General features: G+C 40.5%; 1 protein-coding gene across 1 annotated transcript in view; it reads right to left on the bottom strand.

Moving 5' to 3' along the window:
- The window catches only part of LOC120546409 (MAM domain-containing glycosylphosphatidylinositol anchor protein 2-like), a 137,550-nt gene that overhangs the window by 89,732 nt on the left and 19,914 nt on the right, over nucleotides 1-27,904 (bottom strand). Inside the window, exons 3-6 of the mRNA XM_039781333.1 lie at nucleotides 24,621-24,795; nucleotides 6,098-6,294; nucleotides 2,882-3,017; nucleotides 2,366-2,635 (exon numbers count right to left, since the gene is read on the bottom strand). Of these exons, the coding sequence (XP_039637267.1) occupies nucleotides 2,366-2,635; nucleotides 2,882-3,017; nucleotides 6,098-6,294; nucleotides 24,621-24,795 (778 nt within the window). The remainder of the gene's footprint in view (nucleotides 1-2,365; nucleotides 2,636-2,881; nucleotides 3,018-6,097; nucleotides 6,295-24,620; nucleotides 24,796-27,904) is intronic.

The raw sequence follows: 27,904 nt of genomic DNA on the forward strand, positions 1-27,904 counted from the left end.
TTTCGCTAATTAATGCATCTTTTTTATCCACCTGCAAGAAGTTCCTGCAGTTTCACATTCAGGGTGTTGGGATCCTCTGTTATGTCACAGATGAAAGCCTAGTCCCACACCACCTTTAATCCTCAAGCTTTGTAATAGCAGTCAATTTAAGAGTATGAAAGTCGATTTCCTCATGCATCATGTCACGTCTGAGCAAGTCGTATATCAAAACAGCTTTTTTCTTTACAGATGGTAAAATTGCCTACCTATTTGAGTATTAACCTTCAAAGTATTTTTTCGCATCGCATTGGTTTCGCATCGCATCGGTAAATTCAGTAATGAGCTACAGCAAGATCAGATGCTCTTCTGCCTCCTGTGCCAGTCAGGTGAAAAGCACCTTGGGAAAACAAATATATTTTCCTTATAATGACCAAACAGGCAGCAATGTCTCTCTTGTTAAATTTGTGTTAACCACTTTGAATCAGTGTATTTTAAGTAATGGTTTCCAACTCTCTTGCCACCAGCATTGTCCTTGGCTGCAGCAAAGAAGGAATTTACACAACAATTGAGGCTCTTTGCATATTGTATAGCTCTAACCTATACTTAAGTATATATCCTTTAGTGTTCTCAGACAAGACATTAAGGGCCCTATCTTGCACCCGGTGCACCTATGCTTGTTACACACACACACACACACAAGGAAGCGCAGCGGCACACAAACATGCAAAAGATTACAAATAAAAATATTACGGTGCAAATCTGCCATCATAATAGCAATGTGCCAAGGTACAAACGTGCCTGGCTTTTAAAGGGAATAGGAGATGACACTGATTGGTTTATTGCATGTTACGCCAAAAACACACCTATGAATTAATGAAGACACTAAGCACAACCCTTTTGAACCATGCGCCTGGCGCACAAACCCTTTTTTCCGACGTCAAACTAGCAAAAGTGGATTGGGACACGCCCTAAACGCACCTTGGCCATGCGCTTCATGCCGTGCGATTAGATCGTTAAAATAGGGCCCTAAATCTTAATATTAATCATATTAATAAATACAGTAGCCTAAACTATATTAATGACTCAATAAATTATGCAATTTGAGAAATCACTAAAACTTAATGAAATGTTATTTCATCATTCCTTCCTTTTGATTTAACTATGAAAAAATGAAAAAAAATTGTATTTAAAAAAAATTACAATGACACTTTGATTTTCATGTCACATTTCCTATCATTCAAGTCATTTTCATGGAGTTGTCGCTGGTCACTGCCTCACCTTTCAGTGAATCACATACCCTCAGCTTCTTTTAGCAAGACCAAAAAATGCAAACCAAATTAAGCCAGCTAGCATCTGTTGGCTAGAGCAACAACAACATCAAAGTTATTCTGAATTAAAGAACTAGAGTACATAGACATAGTAACTAACCTCTGCATTTATTTAGCTTAACATGGCTGCACACGCAACCTAATTAGCAGCTAACTAGCATGGTAGCTTAGATTATTACTCAGCATGAAGAGTCAATGTTAGCAGCAGAGGCTAGGTGGTTAATTTAGAGTTATTTCAGCAGTGGTCTCGCTTTGCCAGACCTTCCTCCAACGCGGCGCTGCGGAGGAGAGTCTGGCGAGTCCACACAGCCTTCCGGGATGGGAGAAAAACATGCTCTGGTTTATTGGCATTTCTTTAAACCAATCACAATCTAGGGCGAAGCTAAGCACTGTAGGGAGCAACGGTGCTGTACAGAGCAACGGCGCCTCTGCAAAAGAGCCTTGGGAAGGAACTTGTTTTGGTGGAACGTGTGTACGTTCAAAAGTTGTTTTAGTCATACAGCAGAAAACTCCGATTGGACAGATAGTCAAGCTAGCTGTCTGGATTTACCCTACAGAGATATGAGAAATGGTTAACCATAGTCCTCATAAATCGACTGGAGTTTAAAATGCCAACACAAAGGAAGCCCAAGGCAACAGATATCTAGCCTAAATGAGTGAAATCCGGCGGAATTTCCGGCGGCAACAGAACAATCCAAGAAGTGGAACGTCGAGGATATAGACTACTTCAGCAGCGGTTTGGAGTATTTCTCTTTGGTTGTTGCAGCCAGCAAGAGCTAGCTTGTTAGCTGACAGTTGCTAAAGGTGATGGTCATTAAGTGACATTATAAAGTAAAATGTGTCAAGATTTCTATGATGAACACTCTAATTATTATGAAAACTAGAATGATGAAATAACACAGAATGTGTTGAGTTAATCACATTATTCCACTGTTTAGTTATTTAATGTATTTTACTCTATTTATTCATTTGATTATGTCATAATGTCGTCTTCATCTATGTTATACTGAACGTTTTAAGTGCTCCATATATCTGGCCATGCAGTCATGTGTTCTCACCTCGCACCACGATGGTGGTGGACTTCTTGGCAGGGTTTCCGACGTTGTTGCTGGCCACGCAGCTGTAGACCCCCGCCTCATCTGAGGTGATGGCTGGCAGCGTGAGCGTGCCCCCTTTCACCACGCTCCTTTGTGGCAGGCTGTCATTAGTGCTGACCCAGGTGAGAAGAGGGGGCGGCTCTCCACCTGTGGTGATGCACACCAAGGAGACCGTCTGGCCAGGATTCACCACGATAGGATCCTCCACCAACAGCTTGATGGATGGGGAGGCTGTGGACAAAGAGCGCATGGAGTCTTAGGAAGTATGGCGGAAGACCAACAACTTTGGCAGTTATAAAAGTTATGTCAGTTCACTTCATCGGCCGGTTTCCATGTCTGTCCTGCTACATTTATTAAGACACCTTTCATTTCATATCGCAATCTACTCAATGATATCAAAATCACTGCAACAAGAGTCATGTTGGGTATAATATGATTATAAAATGATTACACAGAAAAGTGAATACTCTTAAGTACCTGTCTTATTGGTGAGTCTGAAGATAACACTGCGGTCAGGGATCCCACACACATTTCTGACGGAGGCGATGCAGCTGTAGTTGGCGTAGTCCTGAGGACGCAGGTTCTTCAGCTTCAAAATCTTCGTTTCCCCCTGCAGCTCAGACCAAACCAAAACTGGTATGCAAATGTGTGCAAAAATATCAACATAATCAAGTAAAAGAAATGCAGAAAACTAGGTACTAGGACAATGACAAAGGCCAAACAGCTCCAAAGAAAGGTCAAAGAGATGAATATGTATGCAGTTTTAATGAAGCCCAAAATGAAAAGAAAAGCTAGCAGAGTTCAAGAATATTACTTCAAAATTACCATAAAAAAAACGATGGTGGTAGTTTAGTAGGAAATAAATGTGTCAACTTAATACCACCACATGGATTACTTTCCAGTCAATGGCCCTGCAATATTTTCACCATTCAGCCACAGCTATATGGATGGGCTCAGCAGGGGATCCTTCCACAGAAACGGCTATCTCACTTATAATGTGTTTTTGATTCCAGCTGGGCCTGTCAACCACAGTCCCGCCCAAAAGGCTATGAAGAGAATGTGAACCTTTGATCTGGCTGACTCCAATGTGTGTGTGTGTGTATGTGTGTGTGTTAGGTTAGAGGGGAGGCGGCAGATTAAAACATGACTCAGACACACTCTGCGGCAGTCCACACAACATGCCAATAACTCATGTCCTTCATATCCAATGAGACTCAAGGATAATTTAATTTTATTAGCCTAGCCATGGACCCCACACTCTTCTTCCTTTTCTTTTTTCATCTCCTCTGCTTCAGAGCAGATATCAGGAGATGAGGTCCGTGGTATTCAGAGTGCAAGCTCTACTTACAGCAGGGGGAGGCAGATTGGAAGGAAAATCTATTTGGAAAATGCAAGGGGCAGAGAAAGCAATGGAAAGGACAAACACATTAAACCGAATTGGAATGGGGGATTGATGGCCGTTTCGATGGAAAGATTGAAAGTTAAAGTACACGAGAGCTTCGGGGGACGGGACATATGGCTAACGGTAAAGGGCAAAGAAATTATGAAGGAGTGCAGTGTCACTGTCAGGTGAAAATCTCCCGTTTTGTTTTGACATTACATTACATATTTGAGAGATTAAATGCTTGTCTTTGGGAACATACTGTATAATCAAAACCAGCTTGATGAACTTAAAATGCATAGCAGTAAAGATGCAAAAGAGGGCATTTTTCATGCTAGCAGCAGGAAAACTACTAACTTGACCACATGGGGGCAATGAAAATGAGTGCGGAAGCGAAAACAAAGGGCTTTAGAAAAATGTGACGTGGGCCTCGGCTGGGTGATAAGCAATATGTTGCTAACTGAGCTTTAAACGTTTAACTCCTCAAGAGCTAAACAACATGCTCAAAGAAAATCACACCCCAAAAAAACATCCCACTCCATCATAAACATCAAAACATAACTACTGTAAAGAGGTGGGAATCTGACAAGGGGTGAGAAATGGCTCCATTATACCTTCGATAATTGTGCTATTCTCTGGCACTTTGTGGGGAGAATTATGGAGAGAGAAGGTGGAGGAGAAAGTAGCAGACAGCACAAAGGACAGGAGTTTCTACAGTAAAAGCGCAGCTCTGGGCCTCAATTATGATCTGGTTCTCTGTATAGAGTTTGAAATGCCACCTCTGCATTTCTACAGTATCAGTGGGAATATAAAAACATTCGGTAGACTGTAGACTGTAAAAGGTACAAGGGGATGAAGTTGAAATGAAGAATAATCGAAAGAGTCTGGTATAGAGGCTCAAGAACTTAATTTACAAATCTTTTTGGCAAATAGAGGCCTGGATGCACTCTAACGGACTCAACTTCACCGCCATAGGCACGATTTTGGTTTAGTTATACATTTGTAACTCAATAGTCTGAGTAGGTGTCAGGCAAGTTCAGACATATTGGTGAAAAATAATGTTATTAGCCATTTATATGAGCAAATTACTAGGAGTTTAGTAAGGATTTATTTGGGGTTGGACTGTCACAAAGCTAATCTCTGGGTTTGGGTTGTGCTCATATTTTCAGACCCAATTAAAGCTTTAATAGAGGGCAGGATGAAGGAGCAGGGAGGTATGGAGAGCCAGATGGAGAAGGGAAGAGTGTCTGATGAGGAAAGTTGCGCAGCTTCTTCAGCCTCCTTCACCCACTTCATTAGTCCCTAGCCATCTTTCTCCATTTGGGCAAACATCAATTTCACTTCCTTTCTCCCTCTATCTCTGTTCCTTAAGCCTCTTTTCCTCTCTCGCATGTCTTTTTCAATTTCTCACAGATTTCCATTCTCTCTGCTGCCTGGTTCAACATCCAAATCACATTCAACTCAATCAATTCAAAAACTACAATTCCCTTACTAGTGACAGCGCAATCTCATTCACTTCTTTGTTGACTGAGCAAGATCCTTTTTCAGAGGAAAAGTTTCTCAATTTCCAAATTGTAAAGAAAATCCACAACTGAGGGAACTGATTGTGAAGAGAACCCAATCTGTCTGTGTCTGCAATATCTCAATATGCATGTAACTTTGTAAAACGGGGTTAGTGAAACTGCTGTTGCTATTCACAGGGTTAATCAGTATAGCTTTTACTGTCCCATAGCTTTTACAACAAGGAGTGGTGTTAGGATTTGGGGTAGGGTTATGAAAATGAAGAAACACAGTCCTAATGCTTATAACTCCCAATACATAAAGGCAAATGAAATTGCAAGACTATTATTACAGTATTTCCCATTGCAATATGTCTCCTTTGTAACAAGATGTTGTGTTGGTTCATCAATTACTGGTGCGACTGCGGCTTACTCATCTCTGTTGTAAAAAAAATCCAGGATCTCTTCTCTTTCTTTTGGTTACACAAAGAACGGTGCACTGTCGGAAAGAGCTTCAGCAAATGTAGCTTCTGACGAACATATCTTTTGCAATGCCTTCAAAAGCTTATTACTGTATGGGTGTTTTGCATCCTCTATTCTGTATAGGCCTATTTATACTGCCTTTGTAGTGTGCAGAGGGGGAAGGCAAAAGGTACATGTCTTTATGACAGCCAGCATAAACAGGATTGCCAAAGTTTTATATTAGACTTTAAGCCTTTACCTGTGTGGCATTCAGTGAATAAAATACATTGTTGCATCTATTATTGTCTCTGATTTGATACTTTCATCCACATCATGTTGCTTCTTTCTTACCTGAGTGAAAAAGGGCTCATAGATCTCCACTCCCTTGTCCGAGCCCTGCGTCAGGACCTCTCTCCCGCGATGCCAGCTGTAGCGGACAGGCGGGTTGGAGTTGGCAACGCAGCGTAGAAACACAGTCCTCTCATAGTAGAACTGTTCCTTAGCTTCTCCTATACTCTGGTGCACCGTCACCACCGGGTCATCAAGGTCTGCGAGGGGAGCACACACAAGCGAGGAGAAAACTATCAGCAACCGTGAGTTGTTCAATTGACGAATGAGTAGAAGCCTCCTTGGATCAATCAGTCACACAGAACACGTTTCTCGCGTGAAATATATATTTGCTTTGCTGTGGTAGCAATAATAAACAAGTATATCAGGTATATAATCTTTATCTTCACACAAATGCAATCTTCCCTGTCTTGATTGTGGTTAAAGGTCTGAGCGAAAGGGTCAGCATCCTCATTGCTTTAGCAGAGCCAGTTATCAGCATGCACACGGGGGTGGATGTGTGAAAGAAGGTGAGAAGTCCACTACTTGAACTACTTAAGTCAATAGGATGCAGCCCAAGGGCACATTGACTTCCCAGTCAATGAGCGAGTTGCTATGTGTTCCAAGTCAGACTCCATTGTGAGCTTGTGCGAGGATGACAAATAGCGTGCACAAAATGGTATTTGATGTCCGACGCTTCAAAGAATAATGTTTTGGCTGGCCTCCGCTCTGATTTGGGCACTCTGTGATTTGACACATCTGTTACTCTACCCACTTCCCAACAGATCTGAGGGAAGTTTTAGCCCAATGCACGACAGTTGGTTATTTGACAAAGTGCTTGTGGTTGATTAAATGGATTCAAAGTTAATCATCTTACCCGGCTATCCCATTAAGCCTTGGCAAATGGTGTTCATCATAGCTGTGGTGTCTTTTAGCATGCTAATACTCCCCTTTTGAGATTATGTCCATTTGCACGCTCAAGGAACGTGGGGAGCTAGCTGTTTCCCTTTCATCTCCATCCGAGTTGCAATCAGTTTTTATCACGAGCAAAAAGCCAATTTAAGGGAGAGGATGAGAGAAGCTAATGCAAGTTATCCCTCATGCAAAAATGTTCACTGATAAAAGCTGACCTTTTGCATATAAAGGGGAAAGTGATTGAGTGTATTAATGAGTGAGTTAGTGCATCAGTGAGTGAGCAACAAGGTGGATGATTGAGTGATTGAGAGAGCCGTTCTGTGAATATGTGAGCGAGTGAGGGCAAACCACTTACAGTAAATGAATACCCAAATCTTTAACGATTATAAGCCTCCAGAGAAAAACTACACATGCCTTAGGTATTATTAATGGATGAATTCATCGCTTTTAATTCAGTAGCTGTGGCCCACCTCTGGATTTGCTGAGGATCAGGTCCTAATCAAGGTGCCTGTGGGCCACAGTGCGCAGCATCCAGCCTTGATGCACCAGCCAGAGAATGCTGATTCCTCACTTTCATTAAAGACATGTTCTGCCCTACAGCCCCTTAATCAAAATCTAGCAGCGGTCAATACTTCATCCAGGATCCATTACAGTGTCTCAGGTAAGAGCAATTACCTTTTTTTTTTTTTTTTTTTTTGGGTGGGGAGGGGAGGCGGGGTGACAACGCTCCTGAGAAGACAGGGCGATTGCGGGGCCATTTTAGAGGAGCAGATTGCTAAGTAAATACACTGATTCATTATAGGGAGGAGGAGAGTATGAAACCCACATCTTATCTCAGACTTCTCCTAGCTTCCCCCTCCTCTGTTTCCTGCTTCAAACAGTCAATTTACCAGCTGTGGCAGAAATGGAGTGATTCATTGACAGCTTTATCAACCTTGGGATACACGTGTCTTTGAACACAGGACCTGATAGGAGGTTGTCTCTCCTTGTGGTGACAAGAGTGTGAGCGTGTGTTTCTGTACGTTTGTGTATTAGGTAAGGAGCGGTTTGAGCTATTAATAGGGCCGCAATGATATGCAGAGAGGAAGTGGATGCTAGGAGCGCAAAGAGATAAATATGGAAATATGGAAATGTACGCACTGGATTAAAATTTGATGAATTTCAAACAAAATTCCACCTCCACCATCAGTCTTTCACCCGTAAGGATGTTGTGCGTGTGTGTATGTGTGCGTGTCACTCCAGTGCAATTAGCTTCTGAAGTCACGCTTGACTGATTGTGAAGCTTAAATCCCCGAGCCCAGAGGAAAACTGCGGTGTACAGGCCGCCTGCGCCAGAGTTGTTAGGGTTTGTAATTGCAGGTTTATTGGTTCACAGGCCGGTAAATCTGCCCGTGTACAGCTAAACGCTCCAGCGAGCTAACCTTAGCATCACTCCTGCTCACTCCCACCAACCATGACAAGTCTCAAAGCTCTGGGTTCTTATATTAAGACATGAGGGCTGGGGCAGCATAACGCACAGTGCGTGAGTGAGGAGGTCTCACAAGACAAGCTGAAAAAAGGTGTAACATTCAGTTTATCTCCAATCTTTTAATTCTCTAAACTAAAGTGAGAAAAAACTCAAACAAAGGATATTCCCATATGGTATCTTGATATTCCTGTTTGAATAGCAGAATGGAGATTTCTGCTTTATAGGCCTACCAAAACATTTGTTGGACAAATAGGCACAAGTGAGTGGTTTGGATAAAAGAGCAGATGAGGATTGAAGAAGGCACTTCATTATCACATCAAACCATAGCTCCTTCCTTTCATGTCCCATACTCTCCCCAAAAAGGCAGAAACCACATTACCTCACTCACAAACATTACCTCACTCCACCCACACACAAACACACACCCCCACACACAACCTTGTACAGACCCACACACACCTTTTTTGGGCTGTCTCTCGGGTGTTAATCTAATGCAGGTTTTCTATTTTTTTTCTTGGCTTTGATGTCTTTCACTCTCTCCGCCTGATCTGTCGAAGTCACCTGGGAAGCGAACACCTATCTGGCTCCCAGGCTGTCAGCCATGAGCGACAGAGGCCTGCAATTAATTTCACCTAATCACCGCCCCAGCTTGATTACCAGCGGGATCCGCTGACCTGAATGACATTTGTGCAACGTCTTTCATGAGTAAAAAACAGACGTGTTATGTCAAAGATAAGCAATTTGCTTTTATTTTTGTGCCAAGGGACAGCGGGAGACAGCGGGAGAGAGGGAAGGGGTCGTGGTCAGAAGGAAACCGAGACAAAAGGAGGAAAAGGAGGATAGAGAGCATGTAGAAACTTCTAAATGGCTGCTATTTAGATGCAGGGTGATGCAAGGTGTTGATACTGTAGCGCAGCTGTCTCCTGCCACCACTCATAATGACTGGGGTGACTTGCTCTCTTTCGAGGTTTAGGGTTAGGTTGTTTTTTTTAAATATGGGCATGAGGCATAAGAGATTAGGGAAGTTATTACTTGGCAGGCTGCCCTGTGAATGACCTCACCGTCAAGCCAGCTTTTTTTTTTCTTTTTTTTTTTATAAGCTGGAGTTTAAAAGTAAATCCTTAAAAAGGTAAAAACCACTTCCATATGAATAGGAAAGCAAAAGGTTGTGAATTTAATTTATGCTTCTTTAGACATTCTCCAACCAGAGTAAAAGGTATTTGTTAAGGCGAATACTGAAGTTTGTGTGATTTTTTTTTAAATTATCACTGGTAGCCCTTTTCAACAGAAGCCTCTGATGAATAAGAAATTGAAATAATGGTCGGTTCAACATGACATATTTCTATGTTAAGGCATAATGTGTGGGATTAATGTACTGTAAGAAGACCTTACATTTGCAATGTGCAACATCACTATATAATGTGTAAACCTACTACATCAAATAAGACAGCGCAAATAAAGCATGATGGGTATGGTGTGTAATTTGAGTTTGCGGTATGGTGCGCTTTATTGCATTTCATTTATGTGGGCCAAAAGGTTAATAAGCCACAGTGGTGATATATAACATCCATCTCACATGGGGGCCTCTGATGGAATATGTGAATCCAGCATGTAATTTACTGTCAACGCATTTCCTTTCCTTCCATCTCTCAACCCGTTGGCAACAGTGACCTCTATCTCATGGCTCCACTCCACCATAAGCAGCTCCTGCTAGCTGTATCTATTTGGTGTCAGCTGTTGCTTCCTACTAAAGTGTGATTGTGGTGGCAGATGGATGTGTTTGGAGGGGTGGGCTAGGGGCATGATGCATCTATTCCTGCAATAAGTCTACGCTGACAATGGCGCCTGTGTAACAGAGATATCTCAACAAACTGAAAATCATTCTGCGAGACATGAGAGACGAGCGTGCTGCACTGCTGTCAGGGGGAGGAGGGGCTTATTAGGTCTGTGTGGGTAATCTGAATGTGGCAGAATGTGACATACTGTATGTATGTTGAGAAACACATAAATAGTGACTGGACACGTCCTATAATAAGAAAGCTGAGTGCATCTTACCACATAATTAAAATGGTAATGTAAACATGGCTCGTGATCCAGCGTTGATTGGTATCCCAAGATTATTATGATATTTTATGACTGATTATTACGTACATCTAAGCTTTGGAATATAGCTGTGCTGCTAGATCATCTAAGTAATAGTCTTCTGAAATCAACACATGCATGTGTGTGCATGTAGTATGTTGACATGTATACTCAAAAACCGATTACTGCGAATAACTAGATGAAGGTATTCATTTGAAACATTAAGCATATCATATGTTTCCTATTACTTTTAGCCACTGCTTGCCTACAGAAACGTTAGAGCTGGCCCTCTTGCAAAATTAGCTGTTAGGGTCTTGGTCAACTAGTAAATGTTATAGATTAATTATACAGTTAAATGTTGATGATGATATCTACCTTAAAGGTCCAATGTGTAGGAATTTCACCCATCTAGCGTTGAGATCATATATCGCAATCAACTCTCTTGCACCACGCAGTTCACGCTTTAAAAAGCCGGTCTCTTGCTCTTTTCAATATCATTTTTCTTTTTCTGGATGAAGAAAAAGACTCCTGTTCCTGAAATTTGGATTTTGAATGTGTGTGGTCCTCCATGTTTCCTTCTTCAAACTTGCCGGGGCCGGGAAGCTACGATACCCATTAGCGGCATTAGCAGCATCTGTGAGTTTATCGTGTGACAGCGAAAACGCGAAAGGTGGAGCAGTATGTCCTGTATGTCCCTTACCGGCTAACGTATTTCAAGATGGTGCATGAATATGGAGCGTCTACCCCAGTTCATGCGAACGCAAATGTAAAATTTCAAGCCAAAAGGAATACTTGGAATTAATGGTGGTGGTAAATATTCATGAAAAATAATTGCCATAAAAATAATCATGGAAAATATTTGCTTTCTTGTGTTCCTATGAACCTCGCGGTGATGACAACAATCCAGAAAGTCAATGCTCCCAGCCAAGAAATAGTCCTTAAACTTGTCATTTCTATAGTTTTTCTATACGCATTAAAGAAATTACATATAATGTGTTTATTAGTGAGCTTTAGAGGTGCTTGTAGGCAGACTGCATTACTATTGGACACAGCCAGGCTAGTTGTTTCCCCCTGTTTTCAGTCTTTGTGCTAAGCTAAGCTAACTGGCCGCTGGCTGTATATTTACCATATAGTCATTAGAGTGAACGTGCATTACCCAAAATGTTGAACTATTCCTTTAATTTGACCAAGAACTTTTCAATAATAATGATGTTCTTTTATGGTGGATCACTGCAGTGTTATTAACAGTATACCCTGTGTTTTTATTGTTCATGATACTGAGAGTATATTATATATTTTACACATCTGTGGGAATTATTACACATTTTATATCGTTTTTTTATCTAAAATGATATAAATAAGACATATCTCTCAAGCCAAACCACATGCAAATGTGACATATAAATGGATAGATGTATACTATCTGGATGCTGTGTAAAATCGCTATATTTAGCCATCTCAGCTAACATGTTTTTATTTATTTACCAAGTAAACTATGTTTTTGTATTTAAATTCCTTATATATAAATGTGTAGCTGTATATAAACAGTATAAACGTATTTGATAATATTTTATTAACACTTTAAATGTTTGTTTTTGTGATTTGGATCTAACTAAGATGTTTATCTAATAAAAACAGCAATTCAGCTGAGATGATCTTCGGAAATCTTAAAGGTCCCATGATATGGTGCCCTTTGTATGCTTTTATATAGACCTTAGTGGTCCCCTAATACTGTATCTGAAGTCTCTTTCCCGAAATTCAGCTTTGGTGCAGAACTACAGCCACTAGAGCCAGTCCCACAATAAGCTTTCCTTAGTATGTGCCATTTCTGTGTCTGTAGCTATTGAGGAGGAGAGTGGGAGTGGTAAGGTGGAGAGTGGGGGTGTGGCCTTGACCAACTGCCATTTTTCTCGTTTGAAAGCCATGATGTCTCTCTCTCATGGGTTGGCCAAATTCTCTGGGCGGGCAAAGCAGAGAAAGGGGAGGTAACCTTGCTCCTTATGTCCTCATAACAAGCAGATTCCAAAACGGCTCATCTTTCTCAAAGGCAGAGCAGGATACCCAGGGCTCGGTTTACACCTATCGCCATTTCTAGCCACTGGGGGACCATAGACAGGCTGGGGGAACTCATATTAATGTTAAAAAAACTCATAAAGTGAAATTTTCATGCCATGGGACCTTTAATGCATTTATTTTTTTATTGTTATTATTTTTTTAAGATTATTTTTTGGGCATTTTTAAGCCTTTATTTATAGAGAAGCTCTACCAGGTGAGCTACCCAGGCGCCCAATGCATTTATTTTTATGTTTTTCAAATGTATTGTTGAATACAGATTTTTGCATTGAAGTTATGGGGTTCAAAACTCCCTATCCAGGCTTTAATATTTGAAGTTTTATAAATTGAAATGTAATCAGTTGGGTCAGTTGCCAGGGGTCGAAACAACTGTTCTAATCCACTGTAAAGGGGCAGACCTTTGAGATCAGCGGTTTATAAAGGCTACTCTTCTGTCCCTGCCAGGAACACAGTGAGGGGGAGTTTGGACAAGTTCGCTTAAGGTTTGTAAAGGGCAACACACCACCCCTACCATTGCTGTTTGGCAAGCCTCCGTGGTACTGTGTAACAAGTCTTGAATTATTCATTAAGCTTTTTCAACATTACTGCATTAACTTGAACTTAAATTTCTTCTTTTTTGGGGGGAGTGGGGGGAGGGGAGAGGGGGTTGAAAGCTTCTTTCCTCTCTCTCTCTATAAAATGTATTTTACTTGACTTACCCCCATCCACACACACACACACACACACACACACACACACACACACACACACACTCTCTCTCTCTCTCTCTCTCTCTCTCTCTCTCTCTGCATCATAGGGTATGCACTGAGCATTAAGGTAATGGTAAATCATGTTACTCTCTGTGGCCACAGTCATCAGGCCTGGTTAAGTGTAATTACTGCCAATAAAAGTGGCAATGCAGAATGGAGTCAATGGTGTGATGATGAACGATACAGCATGCTACATTGTTGGAAGCAGAGTATCCTAAACGGATATACAGGACAACAGTGTTGTTAGTATTGCAAGAAGATACTCTAATAAAGAGGGCTTGTCCCCTTGTGTTACTGCCTGCTAATCAGAATCAGTTTCATTGGCCAAGTATACTTACATACACAAGGAATTTGACTTCGGTAGGTGTTAACTCTCTATACATTCAACAAATAGATGTGTAGTAGTAAAAATGTGTTAAAAATAAAAAAAATAAAGATTATGTGAAGAACGGATCTAAAAAACATTCCATGTGTGCTATAAACAAACCTCCAGAGCCTAAATATAGACTTTGGATTGCTCTTTTTCCCTTGAAGTTAAAACTATGCAAATAGATGGTGTTTAAGCTCAAAGAGCAGATGATAGCTTCCCTCTAGCCAGATGAAGTCATCCTGCACTTTAACTGTGCTGTCTAAATTGTTGCTTTAAGAGCTGGAGCTGTGTTCAGGAAGCTGCAGCCCACTTAGGACTGCTGCACCTCCATCCTCCTCAGAGACAGTGCTTTTCCAATTATGCTGTCTTTGGAGGAACACTGGGTGCCTGTGGGTGTGTGTACAAGACCAATGTGTGTGTGTGTGTGTGTGTGTGTGTGTGTGTGTGTGTGTGTGTGTGTGTGTGTGTGTGTGTGTGTGTGTGTGCAGTATGCATGGACAATGTGTGTGATAAATGGAGGGGCAGACGTCAGCAGCCTCACAGCAGAGCCTGCAACCCTCCACTTCCTTCCAGTGATGGAGATGAGGATATAATGAGGCCAGGTTCTGCTGTTAGTGTGTGTGTGTGTGTGTGTGTGTGTGTGTGTGTGTGTGTGTGTGTGTGTGTGTGTGTGGTAATGAATCTGCTCCTGCATCCTCTCCCTTTTACAGTGGCGTCTGCCTCATCCCATCTCTTCTTTAATTCATCTCCCTAGAAAACAAGCAAGCCACAGACCACTGGTCTAAACATCAACACCTAGAAACCCAGCATTAGAGTTGGAGGAAAAGCACCAGCGACAAGACAGAGTTCTTTTCTGGTTTCAGCCTAATGACCTTTTCCTTTGTTTGGTTTAGACAAAGACCAACTGAGGATGGGATACCTTCCCTGAATGATGATGTGAAAGCATTTTCTTTAAACAAAAAAGTTAACCATTCATATTTCTGTTAATGTAACAGTTTTTTTGGGATTTCAAATGTGATACCTATAATAACCGTATTAACAGTCTTCCCATGTCATATTAATAAAATAGGCTTAAGAGGGATGTGTTGATTGTAGTAGATGTTTAAAAGAAATTCCACCTGTTGTGTTGTTGTACCTATAAAATAAAAAGATATTTCAACGGTTATTGAGCTGCCTTGTACATTGCCATGTGTAATGTACGAGCACACACTCTATTTCTCAAAAGACAATAAAATTGCCATTTAAACTTAAATTTCCAACAGTGACCTCATCACATCTAACCAACAGAAACTTTGTATATATATATATATATATATTAGAGGTGTTGAAATTAATCAAATAATCGATGCATCGAATCGTGGACGATGCTGCATCGATAATCGGCCGGGCCATAATCGATTATTTCTGTTTACAATTTAATGTAGGCCTAACAACATTTCTGTTTACATATTCTGTTATGTTTTGCACATTCAGGAAGTGCCATGTGCTCACAGGGCTCTAGAGTGCGACCAATTTGGTCGCAAATGCGACCAAAATTTGTAAGGGTGCGACTAAGATTTTTCCCAGGTCGCACCGGTGCACCTAACGTCCTCGCATCCGCTGCCTCTCCACTAACGAAGCGATGTCGTTCATATCGATATGGTTTAATGTTGCGTTACATGACCCATTCCTTCTGGAAAGCCGTGCTTGTGTTTGGATCTCTCCTCCCCCCCCATTCACTGACACACGGCTCCCTTGCAACATGGAGAGACACAGTGCCGCCGGTCCACATGACTTTATCTACAGTTTTAATTGTTATTAACACAGCTGTATATTGTTAAGTATGAGAGGGAAACCTGTATTGGTACCAGTGTTTCCGCTGTTATTGCGGCTGCCACGGCGAAAAACACATTAGAAGTTATTAAATGCAAATAACTTCAGTTCGTTGAGTAATAGCGTGTAAGACGGAGCCTTCTGGATCATAGTTCATAAAAATGCAGCGCAGTGACGATACAGACATTTCAGAGCCTACACAAGACAGGTGTAACGCTGTTGACCCGCCAAAGCACATTCGACCCGTGCTGGACCCATTCATAATGAGTCAGCTGTCACTCTGTGAGGAGCATACGCTTCAGTCCATCGCATCCCCCTCTCTCCCTCTGTCTCCCTTTGTCTTTTTTTTTTTTTTAGATTTTGGCCTTTATTTTGTTAGGAAAGCTGAAGACATGAAAGGGGAGAGAGAGAGAGGGGGGAATGACATGTAGGAAAGGGCCGCAGGTCGGAGTCAAACCTCTATATTTACCAACTGAGCTATCCGGGCGTCCTCTCTCTCTTTTAATCAGTCTGTTATTGTTGTTGAAAACAAGTGAAGGAGCTTTCTCAGATATATATATATATATATATGTATATATATATATATATATATATATATATATATACATATATATATATATATGTATATATATATATATATATATATATATATATATATATATATATATATATATATATATATATAATTTTTTTTTTTTTAAATATATCCTAGGCTATTTATTTCAGATAACTTTCATTAACATGTGTTGCAGCTGTATATTTCCAAACTGGTAAAGGAAACCCTGTCTTTGCATTTTATTTTAATCACAATCTGTTTTAATAAAAGAGCTTGTGAAAAGTGGCTTTGACTTAAAACTAAACATTTAGCCCACTTTGTAAAAAAATACAGAGCTATATATCGTGTATTGCCATTCAGCGGTAATGGCGACGCGAGGAAAAATTTGAGTGCACCTACATTTTGTGCTGGTGCACCTAAATAAAAAAGTTAGGTGCACCAGTGCAACCAAGGCAAAAAGTTAGTCTGGAGCCCTGGCTCAGTGCTGTAGTTTTATGTATCCAATTTATTTAGCATTAGAGCACTGCAGAATGTTTTGTTTTTGAAGCTTGAAAAACTATGAATTAAATATCCTATATGGCTTTAATAGAAAAATGTATTTGACGCATCGTGATGCATCAAGATATCGAATTGAATTGAATCGCTTACATGATAATCGTAATGGAATCGAATCGGGAGATCAGTGAAGATTCACACCTCTAATATATATATATATATTCTTGCCCTTCTGGCCATTATATTAAACTAAATACTTGAACTGATATTCCATTGGTTTGATGATCTCTCACTGCATTATGTCCTGTCGCAACATCCTGTTTCAACATCACATCAATTTAAGGGAGAAATGAGAACATCTGTCTTTGATGCAGTGTTCTGTATGACGTTACATTTCATAAAATCATAACTGATTCTCTTTATCTCTTCCATTGCCTCATTTCACCCTCCAAATACCTCAGTAAACAACTTCTTGTCTCCTTAGTCTTCTTTGGTAAATCTACATGTACCAAACTCTGCATTCAAACAATATTCTTCACACACTTTCGCCTTACAACAATTCAAAGACGTCTATCCTCATGAGACTTCTTCAAACAACATCATATCATTCACAGGCAGCCATTAAATACTTCTTTGCTCAATATATCTCAGGTATTTTAAATGAGTAGAGGGCAAGATCAATATCATTATTATTCCTCATGATTCAAACTGTATAGTCAGGTCTTGCAATTTGGATATTGTTTTCCATATCCAAACATACTGGCAAAAAGATAAATTATAACTAGCAGTCAGTACATCATCTGTGGCCTTTTCTCTCACAGAGAGAAAATATATATATATATATATATATATATATATATATATATTTAATAGAAAGAAAAAAAAACAGATAAGAATGAAACACACTAGTATGTTCTAAGCTCCTGATGGGGAGAAAAACAGAGGCAAATGAGGAAGTTGACTCGACTACTCTGATTAAGGGCCCCTCCCCAGAGCAAGTCCTTGGAAGAGTAATGGGCAGTCGTGAACTGGCTTTACCTCCATTAACCAAACCAGCAAACATTTACATAATGTACACATAATGTGCTGATTCATTCTGTCCTGATTCAAACAAGGCTCAGATAACTCACCGTGGCTGTATCACACCATTCATCACAGCAGGTCATTTACATCCAAAAGCACTTAAGAGCCTCTGCACATATATCTTTGTCTACATACATCATGGGATCTTTTCAGAAGATTGTATAATACATTACCTCGTATCATAGTATCACATCATTCTGAGATACCAAGATGGCATCCAGCATTTCTGGCACAATACTTAAAATTGATGATTAGGATGACATGAGAGGTTTTGTATTGCTTGAGTTCAATTTTAAAAAGCATGAAATGAGCTCCAAACAGGTGATATAAGAATTATGATCTATTTCAGACATTTTTAAAAAAATTTTATTGTCCCCATGTCTGTGTTTTACAGTCCAAAGAACATTGATGTATAATAAGAACTGGATATAGCATTCGAGGCGGTGCCCCATTCATTCCTATGAATTAATTAATTACTATGAAGTGAAGTGCATGACTTGCAGGACCTGCACCGACTACTTCTGGTTTAGCGCTCTGCTAACTTGAATGGGGATTCCTGATTTAAAGGTGTGGCACTTCAAATGTTATTGGACCGAATGGATCAAATTCTGATGGTGAAACAAGTCATTTTGTGGTGGATGTGAGGTTTTAAAAAAAAAAAAGTATCCACTGATTTACAGATGTCTCTTTCGGGTTGGTGAACAATTAGTGTTTCTAAATGACCTGTAGTTGTGAATGTGAGTGGTCCCCAGAGTGTAACTGGCATTTACCCTAAATAGGATAAGCAAGTACAGAGGATGGACTAACGGATGGATCATCTGTGCCTTTATCTACAAAACTGTCAAAATAAAAACTCTACTGTATATAACTAGGATATGGTCCACCAGTTCACAATTATATAGTCCTTCAATCCCAGGCATAACTTCACCTATTGAAACTGCCTCCAGCATCCCACTGACCCACTAATCGATAGGCTCCCCTGAGATCATCCCACGCACTTCCCTCTGTATATACCCAAATATGTTACCTAGTCACTTTTAAAGAGCCTCTCCAGGCTATATAATGCAAGCACAGAGTGCAAATACCAGTAATGAAGGGATTAAAGGCGTTAATAATAACCGCATCAGCCTCGATTCATATCACCATGTTCCGTGTTTCTATGACTCAGTGTTTTCTCCAAAAACCCTCTGTCCTCTCTTGCTCTACACACACATTTACTCAGGCACCTTGCAGCAGGGCAGCACGAATTGGACACCTGATGAGATAGGAAGCGCCAGTTATACTGACCGACTGGATAAAAGAAAGCCAGCATGGCCGCTAAACAAACACCCTCAGCTGCTGTTTGGTCTCTGAGCTCCTTCATGAACTCCATCATGAACTCCATCGATGGAAGGCAAACATAAAGCAGACACACTTCCTCAAGTCGGCCTCACGCCGCATCCTTCTGCACAGCGTTGCACAGCTGAGGAGGCGTATGCCATGACAAGTTAAGCCTTTGACGTGTGTGTGAGTCAGGGGCTCACTGGTGGAGAGTGTGTTCATGCATAAGCATGCGCTTGAACCCAATGGGCAGCCTCTATTTTTGTTTCCCCTTGCACGCATGAGCACACAAAGAAATGGACACACACATTCACACGTCTCGAATTTAGATGAACGCTGCCGTTGCCAAAAAAAACAAAACAACTGATTCAAGCTCAGACTCTAGCCCATGTGCCGAAAAACACACACACAGTGTCCTCATTAAAATTCTCTGGATTCTGCACCAGCAGTGTGGAGTAAGTGTAAGTCCTTTCACAGATAACACAGAGAAAGCAGGCTATTGTCTTTTTATAATCCTTCTTTTGAGGGAATGTAGTGAGAAATATCAGGGAGGAGTGAGCATGTGTGTGAAAGCTTCCGTAAACTTATATCTACAGTCCAGTGGGTTGTTTCTCACAATATCACCTGATTCTTATTATTTCACAGCCACTGACAAACTGGCACTGGCTGGCAACATTAATATCATCTGCACAGCATAGCATATGGACAAACAGTACAAGGCGTTTTTTACTTTCATGTGAACTTCGGGAAACTTAGTTGCATGTTTTTTTTTTCTCCTTCTCCGTACTGCATCTCTGTGTTCTCAATTTATTCCGTTTTGCCGGGCTTGTTCAGACCAATTTTAAAATGAGTTTTGAAGTGGTCCTTTATCACAACCTGTGCAGTAAATGCTGACCTGGACTGAGTAGGTTTAAGGCACAGCAATTTGTTTTTCCATTACTCCATCAGATGAAATCATTCCGTTTCACTCTCTCTGAGTTAATTTGACAAACACTATGTTCGGGCACCATTAATTGACATGAAGATTGTTTTGTTTATCAGTGGGTCGTGGAGTTGTGCAGGATCCATTCAGCAGATTAATTTTATTTTAATTTTTAGTCTACAAAATCACAAGTTAACAGAGCCCTAGGTGGTGTCTTCAAATTGCTTATTTTCTCCAACATACAATATGAAAGGCAGAAAAGCTGCAAATCCTCACACTTCAAATGTCAAATGATTACAAAATTATGAAAACTAAAAATTATGTTGATTAATGCCAGTTTGATTTACAAATTGATTAATCAACAATGCTTTCAGCACAATTTAATATGTTAATATCAATAGTATGTATTTGGAAAACTGGTGATACAAGAATGAGACAGTCTTAGTGTAAATTCATTAACAACAAACTGTAAATGGCAATATTTCATGCCGCTGAACTTTTTCCTCACAGTTTGTTTTTTGGTCAGTCACTTGGGTGACATTTCCCCCTCTCCAAGTCTTTTTTAGATATATTGTGCTGGGGATGGTCAATGAACTCTCTGAGCATGCAATAAGCTGGCCCTGCAGAACTCTTAAGCCCTCCTCGATCAGTCACTCAATGAAACATTAGATGCTGCAGCAAAATGAATGCAGCAGGATTTAAATGAAAACACGGAAAAGACTCCCCTGTAGGAAAAAGAAGTGAGCATCTTAAGCTAACAATCGATCAGTGTAGGAGTTGGGCAAGGTTCTTTATTAACTTTGCAGAGGACCTTCCCCACAGACCTAACTGCAGACAAACACAACTGAAGTGTCAGCAGGTATAAAATGTGCTTAGATGGACTTCAGAGCTTTGTAAATACGTTAGCTTTGAGCTGGCTGTGAAGCTAATATCAGCACCTCTGGGCTGCAGAGGTCAGTGATTACCATTAATTATCCTTTCGTCTTTACATCTGCTGCTCAGTCAACTCTACAGAAGACTTTTGCTGTCTGTCTGTCTGTCTGTCTCTGTCTGTCTGTCTCCTTTCTATTTTCCTTAATTAAATTTCATTGAAACTGATTCAAACAGGCTGCGGCTGCTTTTATGAAAAACGGGGCATTCTGAAGCCCACTTTGATGTAATAAAGGTGCATATGTGAATAAGATCACTCGTGTTTATTTAGAAAATTGCAAACAAGACCTTTGATTCCAGGAAGCAAAAGCAAATCAATAGTGTATAAGGAAAACCAAGGAAGCGACTGTAGACAGATCATTCAGGTTATAAGCCTTTTATGTAAAACATGCTGTGGCCCTGCGTCTGGTTATGTATAGTATCTTACATTTGCAGTAAAAAATGGTGCACTCCAATATAACTGCCGGTGTTATTTCTGAGCCATAAAAAGAGTGATATGAACAGAGACATGCACGCACGATACATGTGAAAGAGACGGCAAACATAATTCAAGGTGTTGTTTTTGGGAGGTCCAGTTCCAAAACACCAATTTTAATACTGATTAAAAATCGTAGCTTCAAACCACCACAAATAGCACGTACTGCAGAGGCCCATCAATTAAATACACCCCCGGGGGACAGCTATAACATTGCTCAGGAGGAATGATGTGCTTTGGCTGGATGTGCAACATGGCACAATGCTAGCTAATGAAGTACACACATACTGTGTTACGAGGCCGGATGCAAGGACATGATCAGGAGAGCAATTTAAAATGCTACGGTGTGAAAACAAAGTCTGCTTAATAATCTTCATTTTATTCAATATTTAGAGTTACTACATGTTTTCATTTCTCCCCCTTTGTTGATGCGTTTGCAAGGTTGAAAAAAGAAGGCTTGTGTTGATAGATTATAACTATATTACGGTACATTGCATTATATTACTACTATATGTTGTTATTGTATTTTTATATTATTAGTTATATTATTGCTATATCAAGGTTATATTATTTATTTGTATTAATTATTTTCCATTTCTATTATATTTAATAGTATAGTGTGTGTATATTACATACCGTATAATACATAATATATATATATATATATATACATACATATATATACACACACACACACACATACATATATACATATATATATATATATATATATATATATATATACATATATATATATATATATATATATATATATATATACTCCACACAGCATGGCTGTATACTACTGTACACACATATTTGCATGATTCACTAAAGCAGTCTAAGGTGTTCTAGTTTTTCTCAGTGTCAATATTCAAAAAGAAGACGCTTAATTTTGTCAAAAAGCTTGATGGCCAATTGCACATTTGCTCCGATTGTTGTCAGACTGGAGAAGCTCCAGTCTGACGTGACAGCCAGCTGGTGGCGGCCGGGATCGCTCGCTCGCTGGGCGACCGCTGATGCTCACTGACCCCGCGGTCAGCTGGAAGTCTGTCAATAGACTCATGTACAAGTTTATTTCCTCAATCGTTTGTTTAAATAACAAAACACAATTATCCATTTTAAGATAAACAGCAACCTGCGGTTATCTGCCTTTCGCAAAAGCTCCACAAGCGATTGCCAGCGTAATGTTAACGAGCTGGACGGATGACACACACACACACGCACACACACACGCACACACACACGCATGCACGCACACACACAGCCGCAGCCAGAGGGGAGGGAGAGCAGCGTCTGACAGGGCAGAGAGAGATACGTCTCTCTTTAACATATTTTAATTTAACGAGGGTTGCATAAAACATTGCTTGCCTAAATCTGCTCAAAATTTCTTATTTACATGAACAAAAAAGTTAGTTTTAAGAGTCCTGTTGTCATTCAGAAAAAAGAAAAACTGTAAATGTCATTGAATTTCTATAACTTCTTCTTTTATTTTTAGTTGTAAATCCTTATTGGTTTTGTCTTTTCATAATTCCTTATCTTATTTATGATACCTCAAATACACTGTTTGCAATTTGAGTGCATCAGCAGCATGAAAACTCTGACCTCAAAATGAAGCTCATTGAGGAGCCACGCTCCCTGATTATCCTCAGGTCTGTCTCTTGTCTGTTATCTGGCTTCATTTCCACGTCTGCTCCTCCGGCTCTTTAGTGCAGCCAAGGTGAAACGGTGCACAGAGGGAACAAGGTCTCTGACTGTCAGCTACTGAAATACATTCAGCCCCTGCTCTGCTGCTCCACTAAAGGCCTTCCGCAAGCTTTTCTAAACAAGTTTCAATTCCACAACCTTTGCCCGTGTCAGTCTAAATAAACAGATTCAAGGATGTGGCTCACACACCGAGGGGCAAGAATAAGACAGAGACAAGAAAGAAAATGTGGGGAGGGGAGGGGAGGGGAGGGGAGGGGAGGGGAGGGGAGGGGAGGGGAGGGGAGAGGAGAGGTGAGGAGAGGAGAGGAGAGGAGAGGAGAGATGTTGAGGTAAGAGCTGTAGTGCATCTTATTTAGTGCAACAAATGTTCTGCTCCACTACCTCTTTCTTTCCTCTGTGACTGAAAATTGGATGTTTGGCAACAAATTAAGAGAGGCCATTGATTATATTCAATTTATAGTAGATTAGAGAGCATTTTTTACTTTGCAGCTTGGCATATAAAAGAAAGCAGGGATTGAGTGCTACTGTGGGAGCGGAGACTGAAGCAGTAGAGACAATTTAAGGAGGCGGCTTACAGATCTTTCAAAGGCACCAAACGCATAATTTAAAATGTATCTCAGCAGGATTTTTTGAAGCTCAAACAGTAAGACTAGAGATCTTCCTTTGATACAGCTGATTACAATACACCTACATATTACTCATTGGATATAAGCTCCTACTTGTTGGAGGTTGTCTGAGGGTCTGGCGGTAAAAAGGGCAGCGACTCCCCTGTCTCGCCACTCCTCGACCACTCACGAGGTGAAATAGGACAATCAATGCTGAGTCAATAAAAACAATAGCACTTAATCACTGTTTTCTTTGACGAATGCTAATGAGCCTTCACCGTTTGCTGCACAGATACTTTAAAAATAGAATGATTGCACTTACAGTACAGTCGATGGCTGTGTCAGGATAATGAAAGCATTTTAGCGTAATTAGCATTCTCAGGAGAGCGCAGGGGTGTCTTTAGATGCTCTACCTACAAATAACTACATTTTCATTTACAGCAGGAATTTGGAACACTGCTGTATTGGGCTGTAAGGTTTCATGTTGTTGCACACTGATCAGCACTAACTATCTGTGCTGCAGCTGCCTGTGTTCATAGGGTGATTTTTCTGCATTTAAGAAATTGAAAGCATTTGAGGCAAAATAACATTCCAGCACTTGTTTCATTTCCCATATTATTAAATTTTTTTCCTAGCACTTTAAAATGATTTAATACTAGAGCATATATCCTGGTTACAATTTAAAAGCTAACTTTGCCCTAAGCTACACAATGCTAAGAGACTGACTTTGTTGCATAAACAGATGAATGATGAATAGAAACCTTGTCAGGGTCATGGCTGTCTGCTGAAATGTGTCTTACAGAGACTTAGGAAGGAGACACAGCGACACCGTGGCCATCGCACAATAACACAGATACAGACTCTGATAGTCCTACCTTTGGGCAACTTACCATTTTCAGTATGCCTCATTTGGATGCCTTTGTGAACCAGGAAGAAACACGTAATAACAAGAGGGATTTTTATTTTTTTTTATCATCACACTTACAGTAGACGTCCACCCTGATGGACTTGATGGCAGGGGATCCAAGGCCGTTTTCAGCCTTGCAGTAGTAGCGACCTCCCTGGGTCCTCAGGATCTTTGCAATGTGCAACGTCTCGTTGAACACACTGGAGTCCTGGAAGCGGTCCGACACACTGCCTGCTGTCTTGGTCCATCGGATCTGGGAAGTACAAATAGTAGAAATGATTATACTTTCTGGTCTGATACAGAGGGAGACGGTCCAACAATAGGTAGGAAGTAGATATAGGGCCCTATCTTGCACCCGGCGCAGCGCAGCGCCTGACGCAAGTGTCTTTGCTAGTTTAAGACCGACGCAATTGTCAATTTCCCGTCCAGCGCCCATGTCGTTTAAATAGCAAATGCACCTGCGCCCATCTGTGTGCTGGTCTTACAGGGAGGTGTGTTCAGGTGCATTCTTGGCGTATTGCTGTCTTGAGGCAGCGGAAAGTGATCGCGCCATTGACCAACAAAAACCTGCTCTAAAGCATTTCATTGTTATTTTAACAGCGGATTAGTTAAATGCGCCTAGCCTCGTGCACACTATGCTTGTTACAAACTCAGGGACGCGCAGCAGCACACACACATGCAGAAGATTAAAAATGAAAATGTTACAATGTGAAATAGTATTATGATATGATCTGCTCGCGCGTTTTCACTTCATGCACAAGCAGATCGCTTTCTTCTCCTGAAAATCTCTCCTTCCTGCTTAGCAAATCCGCCATCAGTTCAGTTCATTGTTTTTATTGTCCCCGTGGGGGAATTAGGTTGCAGCAGAATTTTTTTTTTTTTAAATAAATAAATATATCCCTGTTACTGTACAGGACCTTCATTAACTATTAAATTCATTAAGGAGTTTGATAGCCTGTGGAACAAAAGACAAGATTAAGATCATAATAGCAATGCGCCAAGTTACAACCGCGCCTGGCTTTTAAAGGGAATGGGAGATGACACTCTGATTGGTTTATTGCATGTTAGGCCCAAAACAAACCTATGATTAATTAAGTACAAGCCTTTTGAACCATGCACACGGACCCTTTTTTCTGCCGTTAAACTAGCAAAAGTGGATTCGCACACGCCCTAAACGCACCTGCGCCAGGCGCTTCACGCCGTGCTCTTAGATCGTTAAAATAGAGCCCTTAATGTATAAATCAAGATGTTACTGTATATTTTTCAAATAATAGCCAGTATTCTAATACTAGCTTGCTAATACAGGCCTGGTAAAAAACAGTGAAGTGGTGCAATTACCTGCACTTTTGTTCGAAAAAAAAAAAAAAAAAACTCACAGAAACTTTTTTGATCAAGAGAACAGATAAGCATGAAGGATGTATTGAGTTTGCCTAAAGAGCAAACAACATCAACAACCATGGCTGGGCAAAGAGACTTCGTTGACAAGAAATAGTCCACCACATAAACCTCCATAAAACCACAACGTTTTTAAACTTCAGTTTTGTACGGATTAAACAAAGAAGATACAACCCTTTAATGAGTGACATTTTATGGTACTGGTAGGCAGATTTTGTTACCATTGGACAGAGCCAATCTAGTTTTTCCCTCTGGTTCTGGTCTTTATGCTAAGGTAAGCTAAGCGGCTGCTGCCTGTGGTTTTATATTTATCTATTAACAAATATGAGAGCTGTATTAATGTTCACATCTCCCAAAACATTAAACTATTCTCTTAGGACAGGAGAAGATCAGAAAACAGACTTCTTTTAAATGAAAACATGTCTATAAAGAGCAGGAGGAAATTAGAAATATACTAAAGGCCTGTTTCGAGAACAGGACACTATTCAAGAATGTGCAGAAGATTAAAATGAAGTTCTTTAACGCACCTTTCTTATATTGTCTTGTGTTTTTGACAAGATTCTGTATGTAGTGCAATGGATAGGCAACTGTTGAAGAACATCCTGTTTTAAACCAAAACTATTATAATGTTCTTTGGTGAAATATCACAGTATAAATGAGGACTTGCGAGGTGAAAATCTTCCTCTAATCAATCCTCTAGTCTTTCCTCTATTCCACACCAAACTGACCTCGGCGTGGCCTTCTCAGCATGAGTACCTTTCACTATCTGGTGAGACCCGGTTGGCCCATGGCATTGAGGTGTAATGAAAGGTGAAATAGTATTACTCTCCAACATGAGGTTATAATTGACTCTCCATCATCTCCTTCTCCTGTCCTCATTTGAGCATACAGCATGAACAGGTACTGTGACAACTCAGTGGGGGGCCACACAGCCAGCACTACCGAACATAAAGCTCCATTCAATCCCTCATCCTAAGCAAGCCATAGATGGACTGGCTTTGCCTGCAAAACCTCCCATATCTCTGCCTCGGCGGGGGGGGCTTTGAATTAGATTCCAAATTCTCCACACTGTATTGTGATAGCATCATCTTGGATACTGATAACATCCCATTTTACAGAAATAAGATCAGATGGAACGGGGATAACACTGCATGGAGGGATGAAGATTGGGTGCTATCTCGGGAGGTAGCCGCTGTGCTGCTCTAGCTGTGGGGCTTTAACCATGACGACTCCAGCCCAAGGTTATGACAGCTTGAAGTTTGGTCATTTTCCAAACTGATAGGAGAAAGGAAATGAAAGGGTGGGTGGCCCAAAACATGATAATGGTGCACTACCAGAGGCTTTTTTTTCAGAGCTCGGGGCTAGAAGATGACAAGGAGAGGAATTCACATGCAGCAAAAGTTTATCAGAGGAGTTTCAGATTCTCTGTGTTGCTCGGGGTGTTACTGTTCAGAGTGGCAGAAACAAATTAGCTACCCTGAAACTCAAAGACTGTGTGTGTGCTGTATTTCTCCATTTCATCGACCTCTTTCTCTTTCTCTGACAAAAAAAAAAAAAAAAGACAAAGCCTGTAGCTAGACCGAGCTTCTGTCCCGTCCCTTTATGTAGCCTTTAAGTGGATATATTACCATTAAAAATAAATGCCTTTAAATGAATACACTGCACTGAAAAGGTTTCACTTGGCCTGTTTCAAATGCATCAAGATACATTGAGAGAAAGCACTCCATTAAAAAGCCCAAAGTCAGCAGTTGATCGATGCTAAAGCCCCTCTGTTAGAAAATCTGGAGCCCTATTATAACAGTTAGGGACATCATGAGTTCAGCAAAACAAGCCCCAAAGTTAAATAAGTTATGATTATAAATTAGATGGAGCAAAGTTTTCGAATTCTGTGTCTGTGCTCTGGATCCCCTCATGCAAATACAAAGCAAGCTGGCTTATGGCGACCTCAGCAGAATTCAATATTCCCC

The sequence above is a fragment of the Perca fluviatilis genome, chromosome 18 (assembly GCF_010015445.1).
Source record: "Perca fluviatilis chromosome 18, GENO_Pfluv_1.0, whole genome shotgun sequence".
In the NCBI taxonomy this organism is placed as follows: Eukaryota; Metazoa; Chordata; class Actinopteri; order Perciformes; family Percidae; genus Perca; species Perca fluviatilis.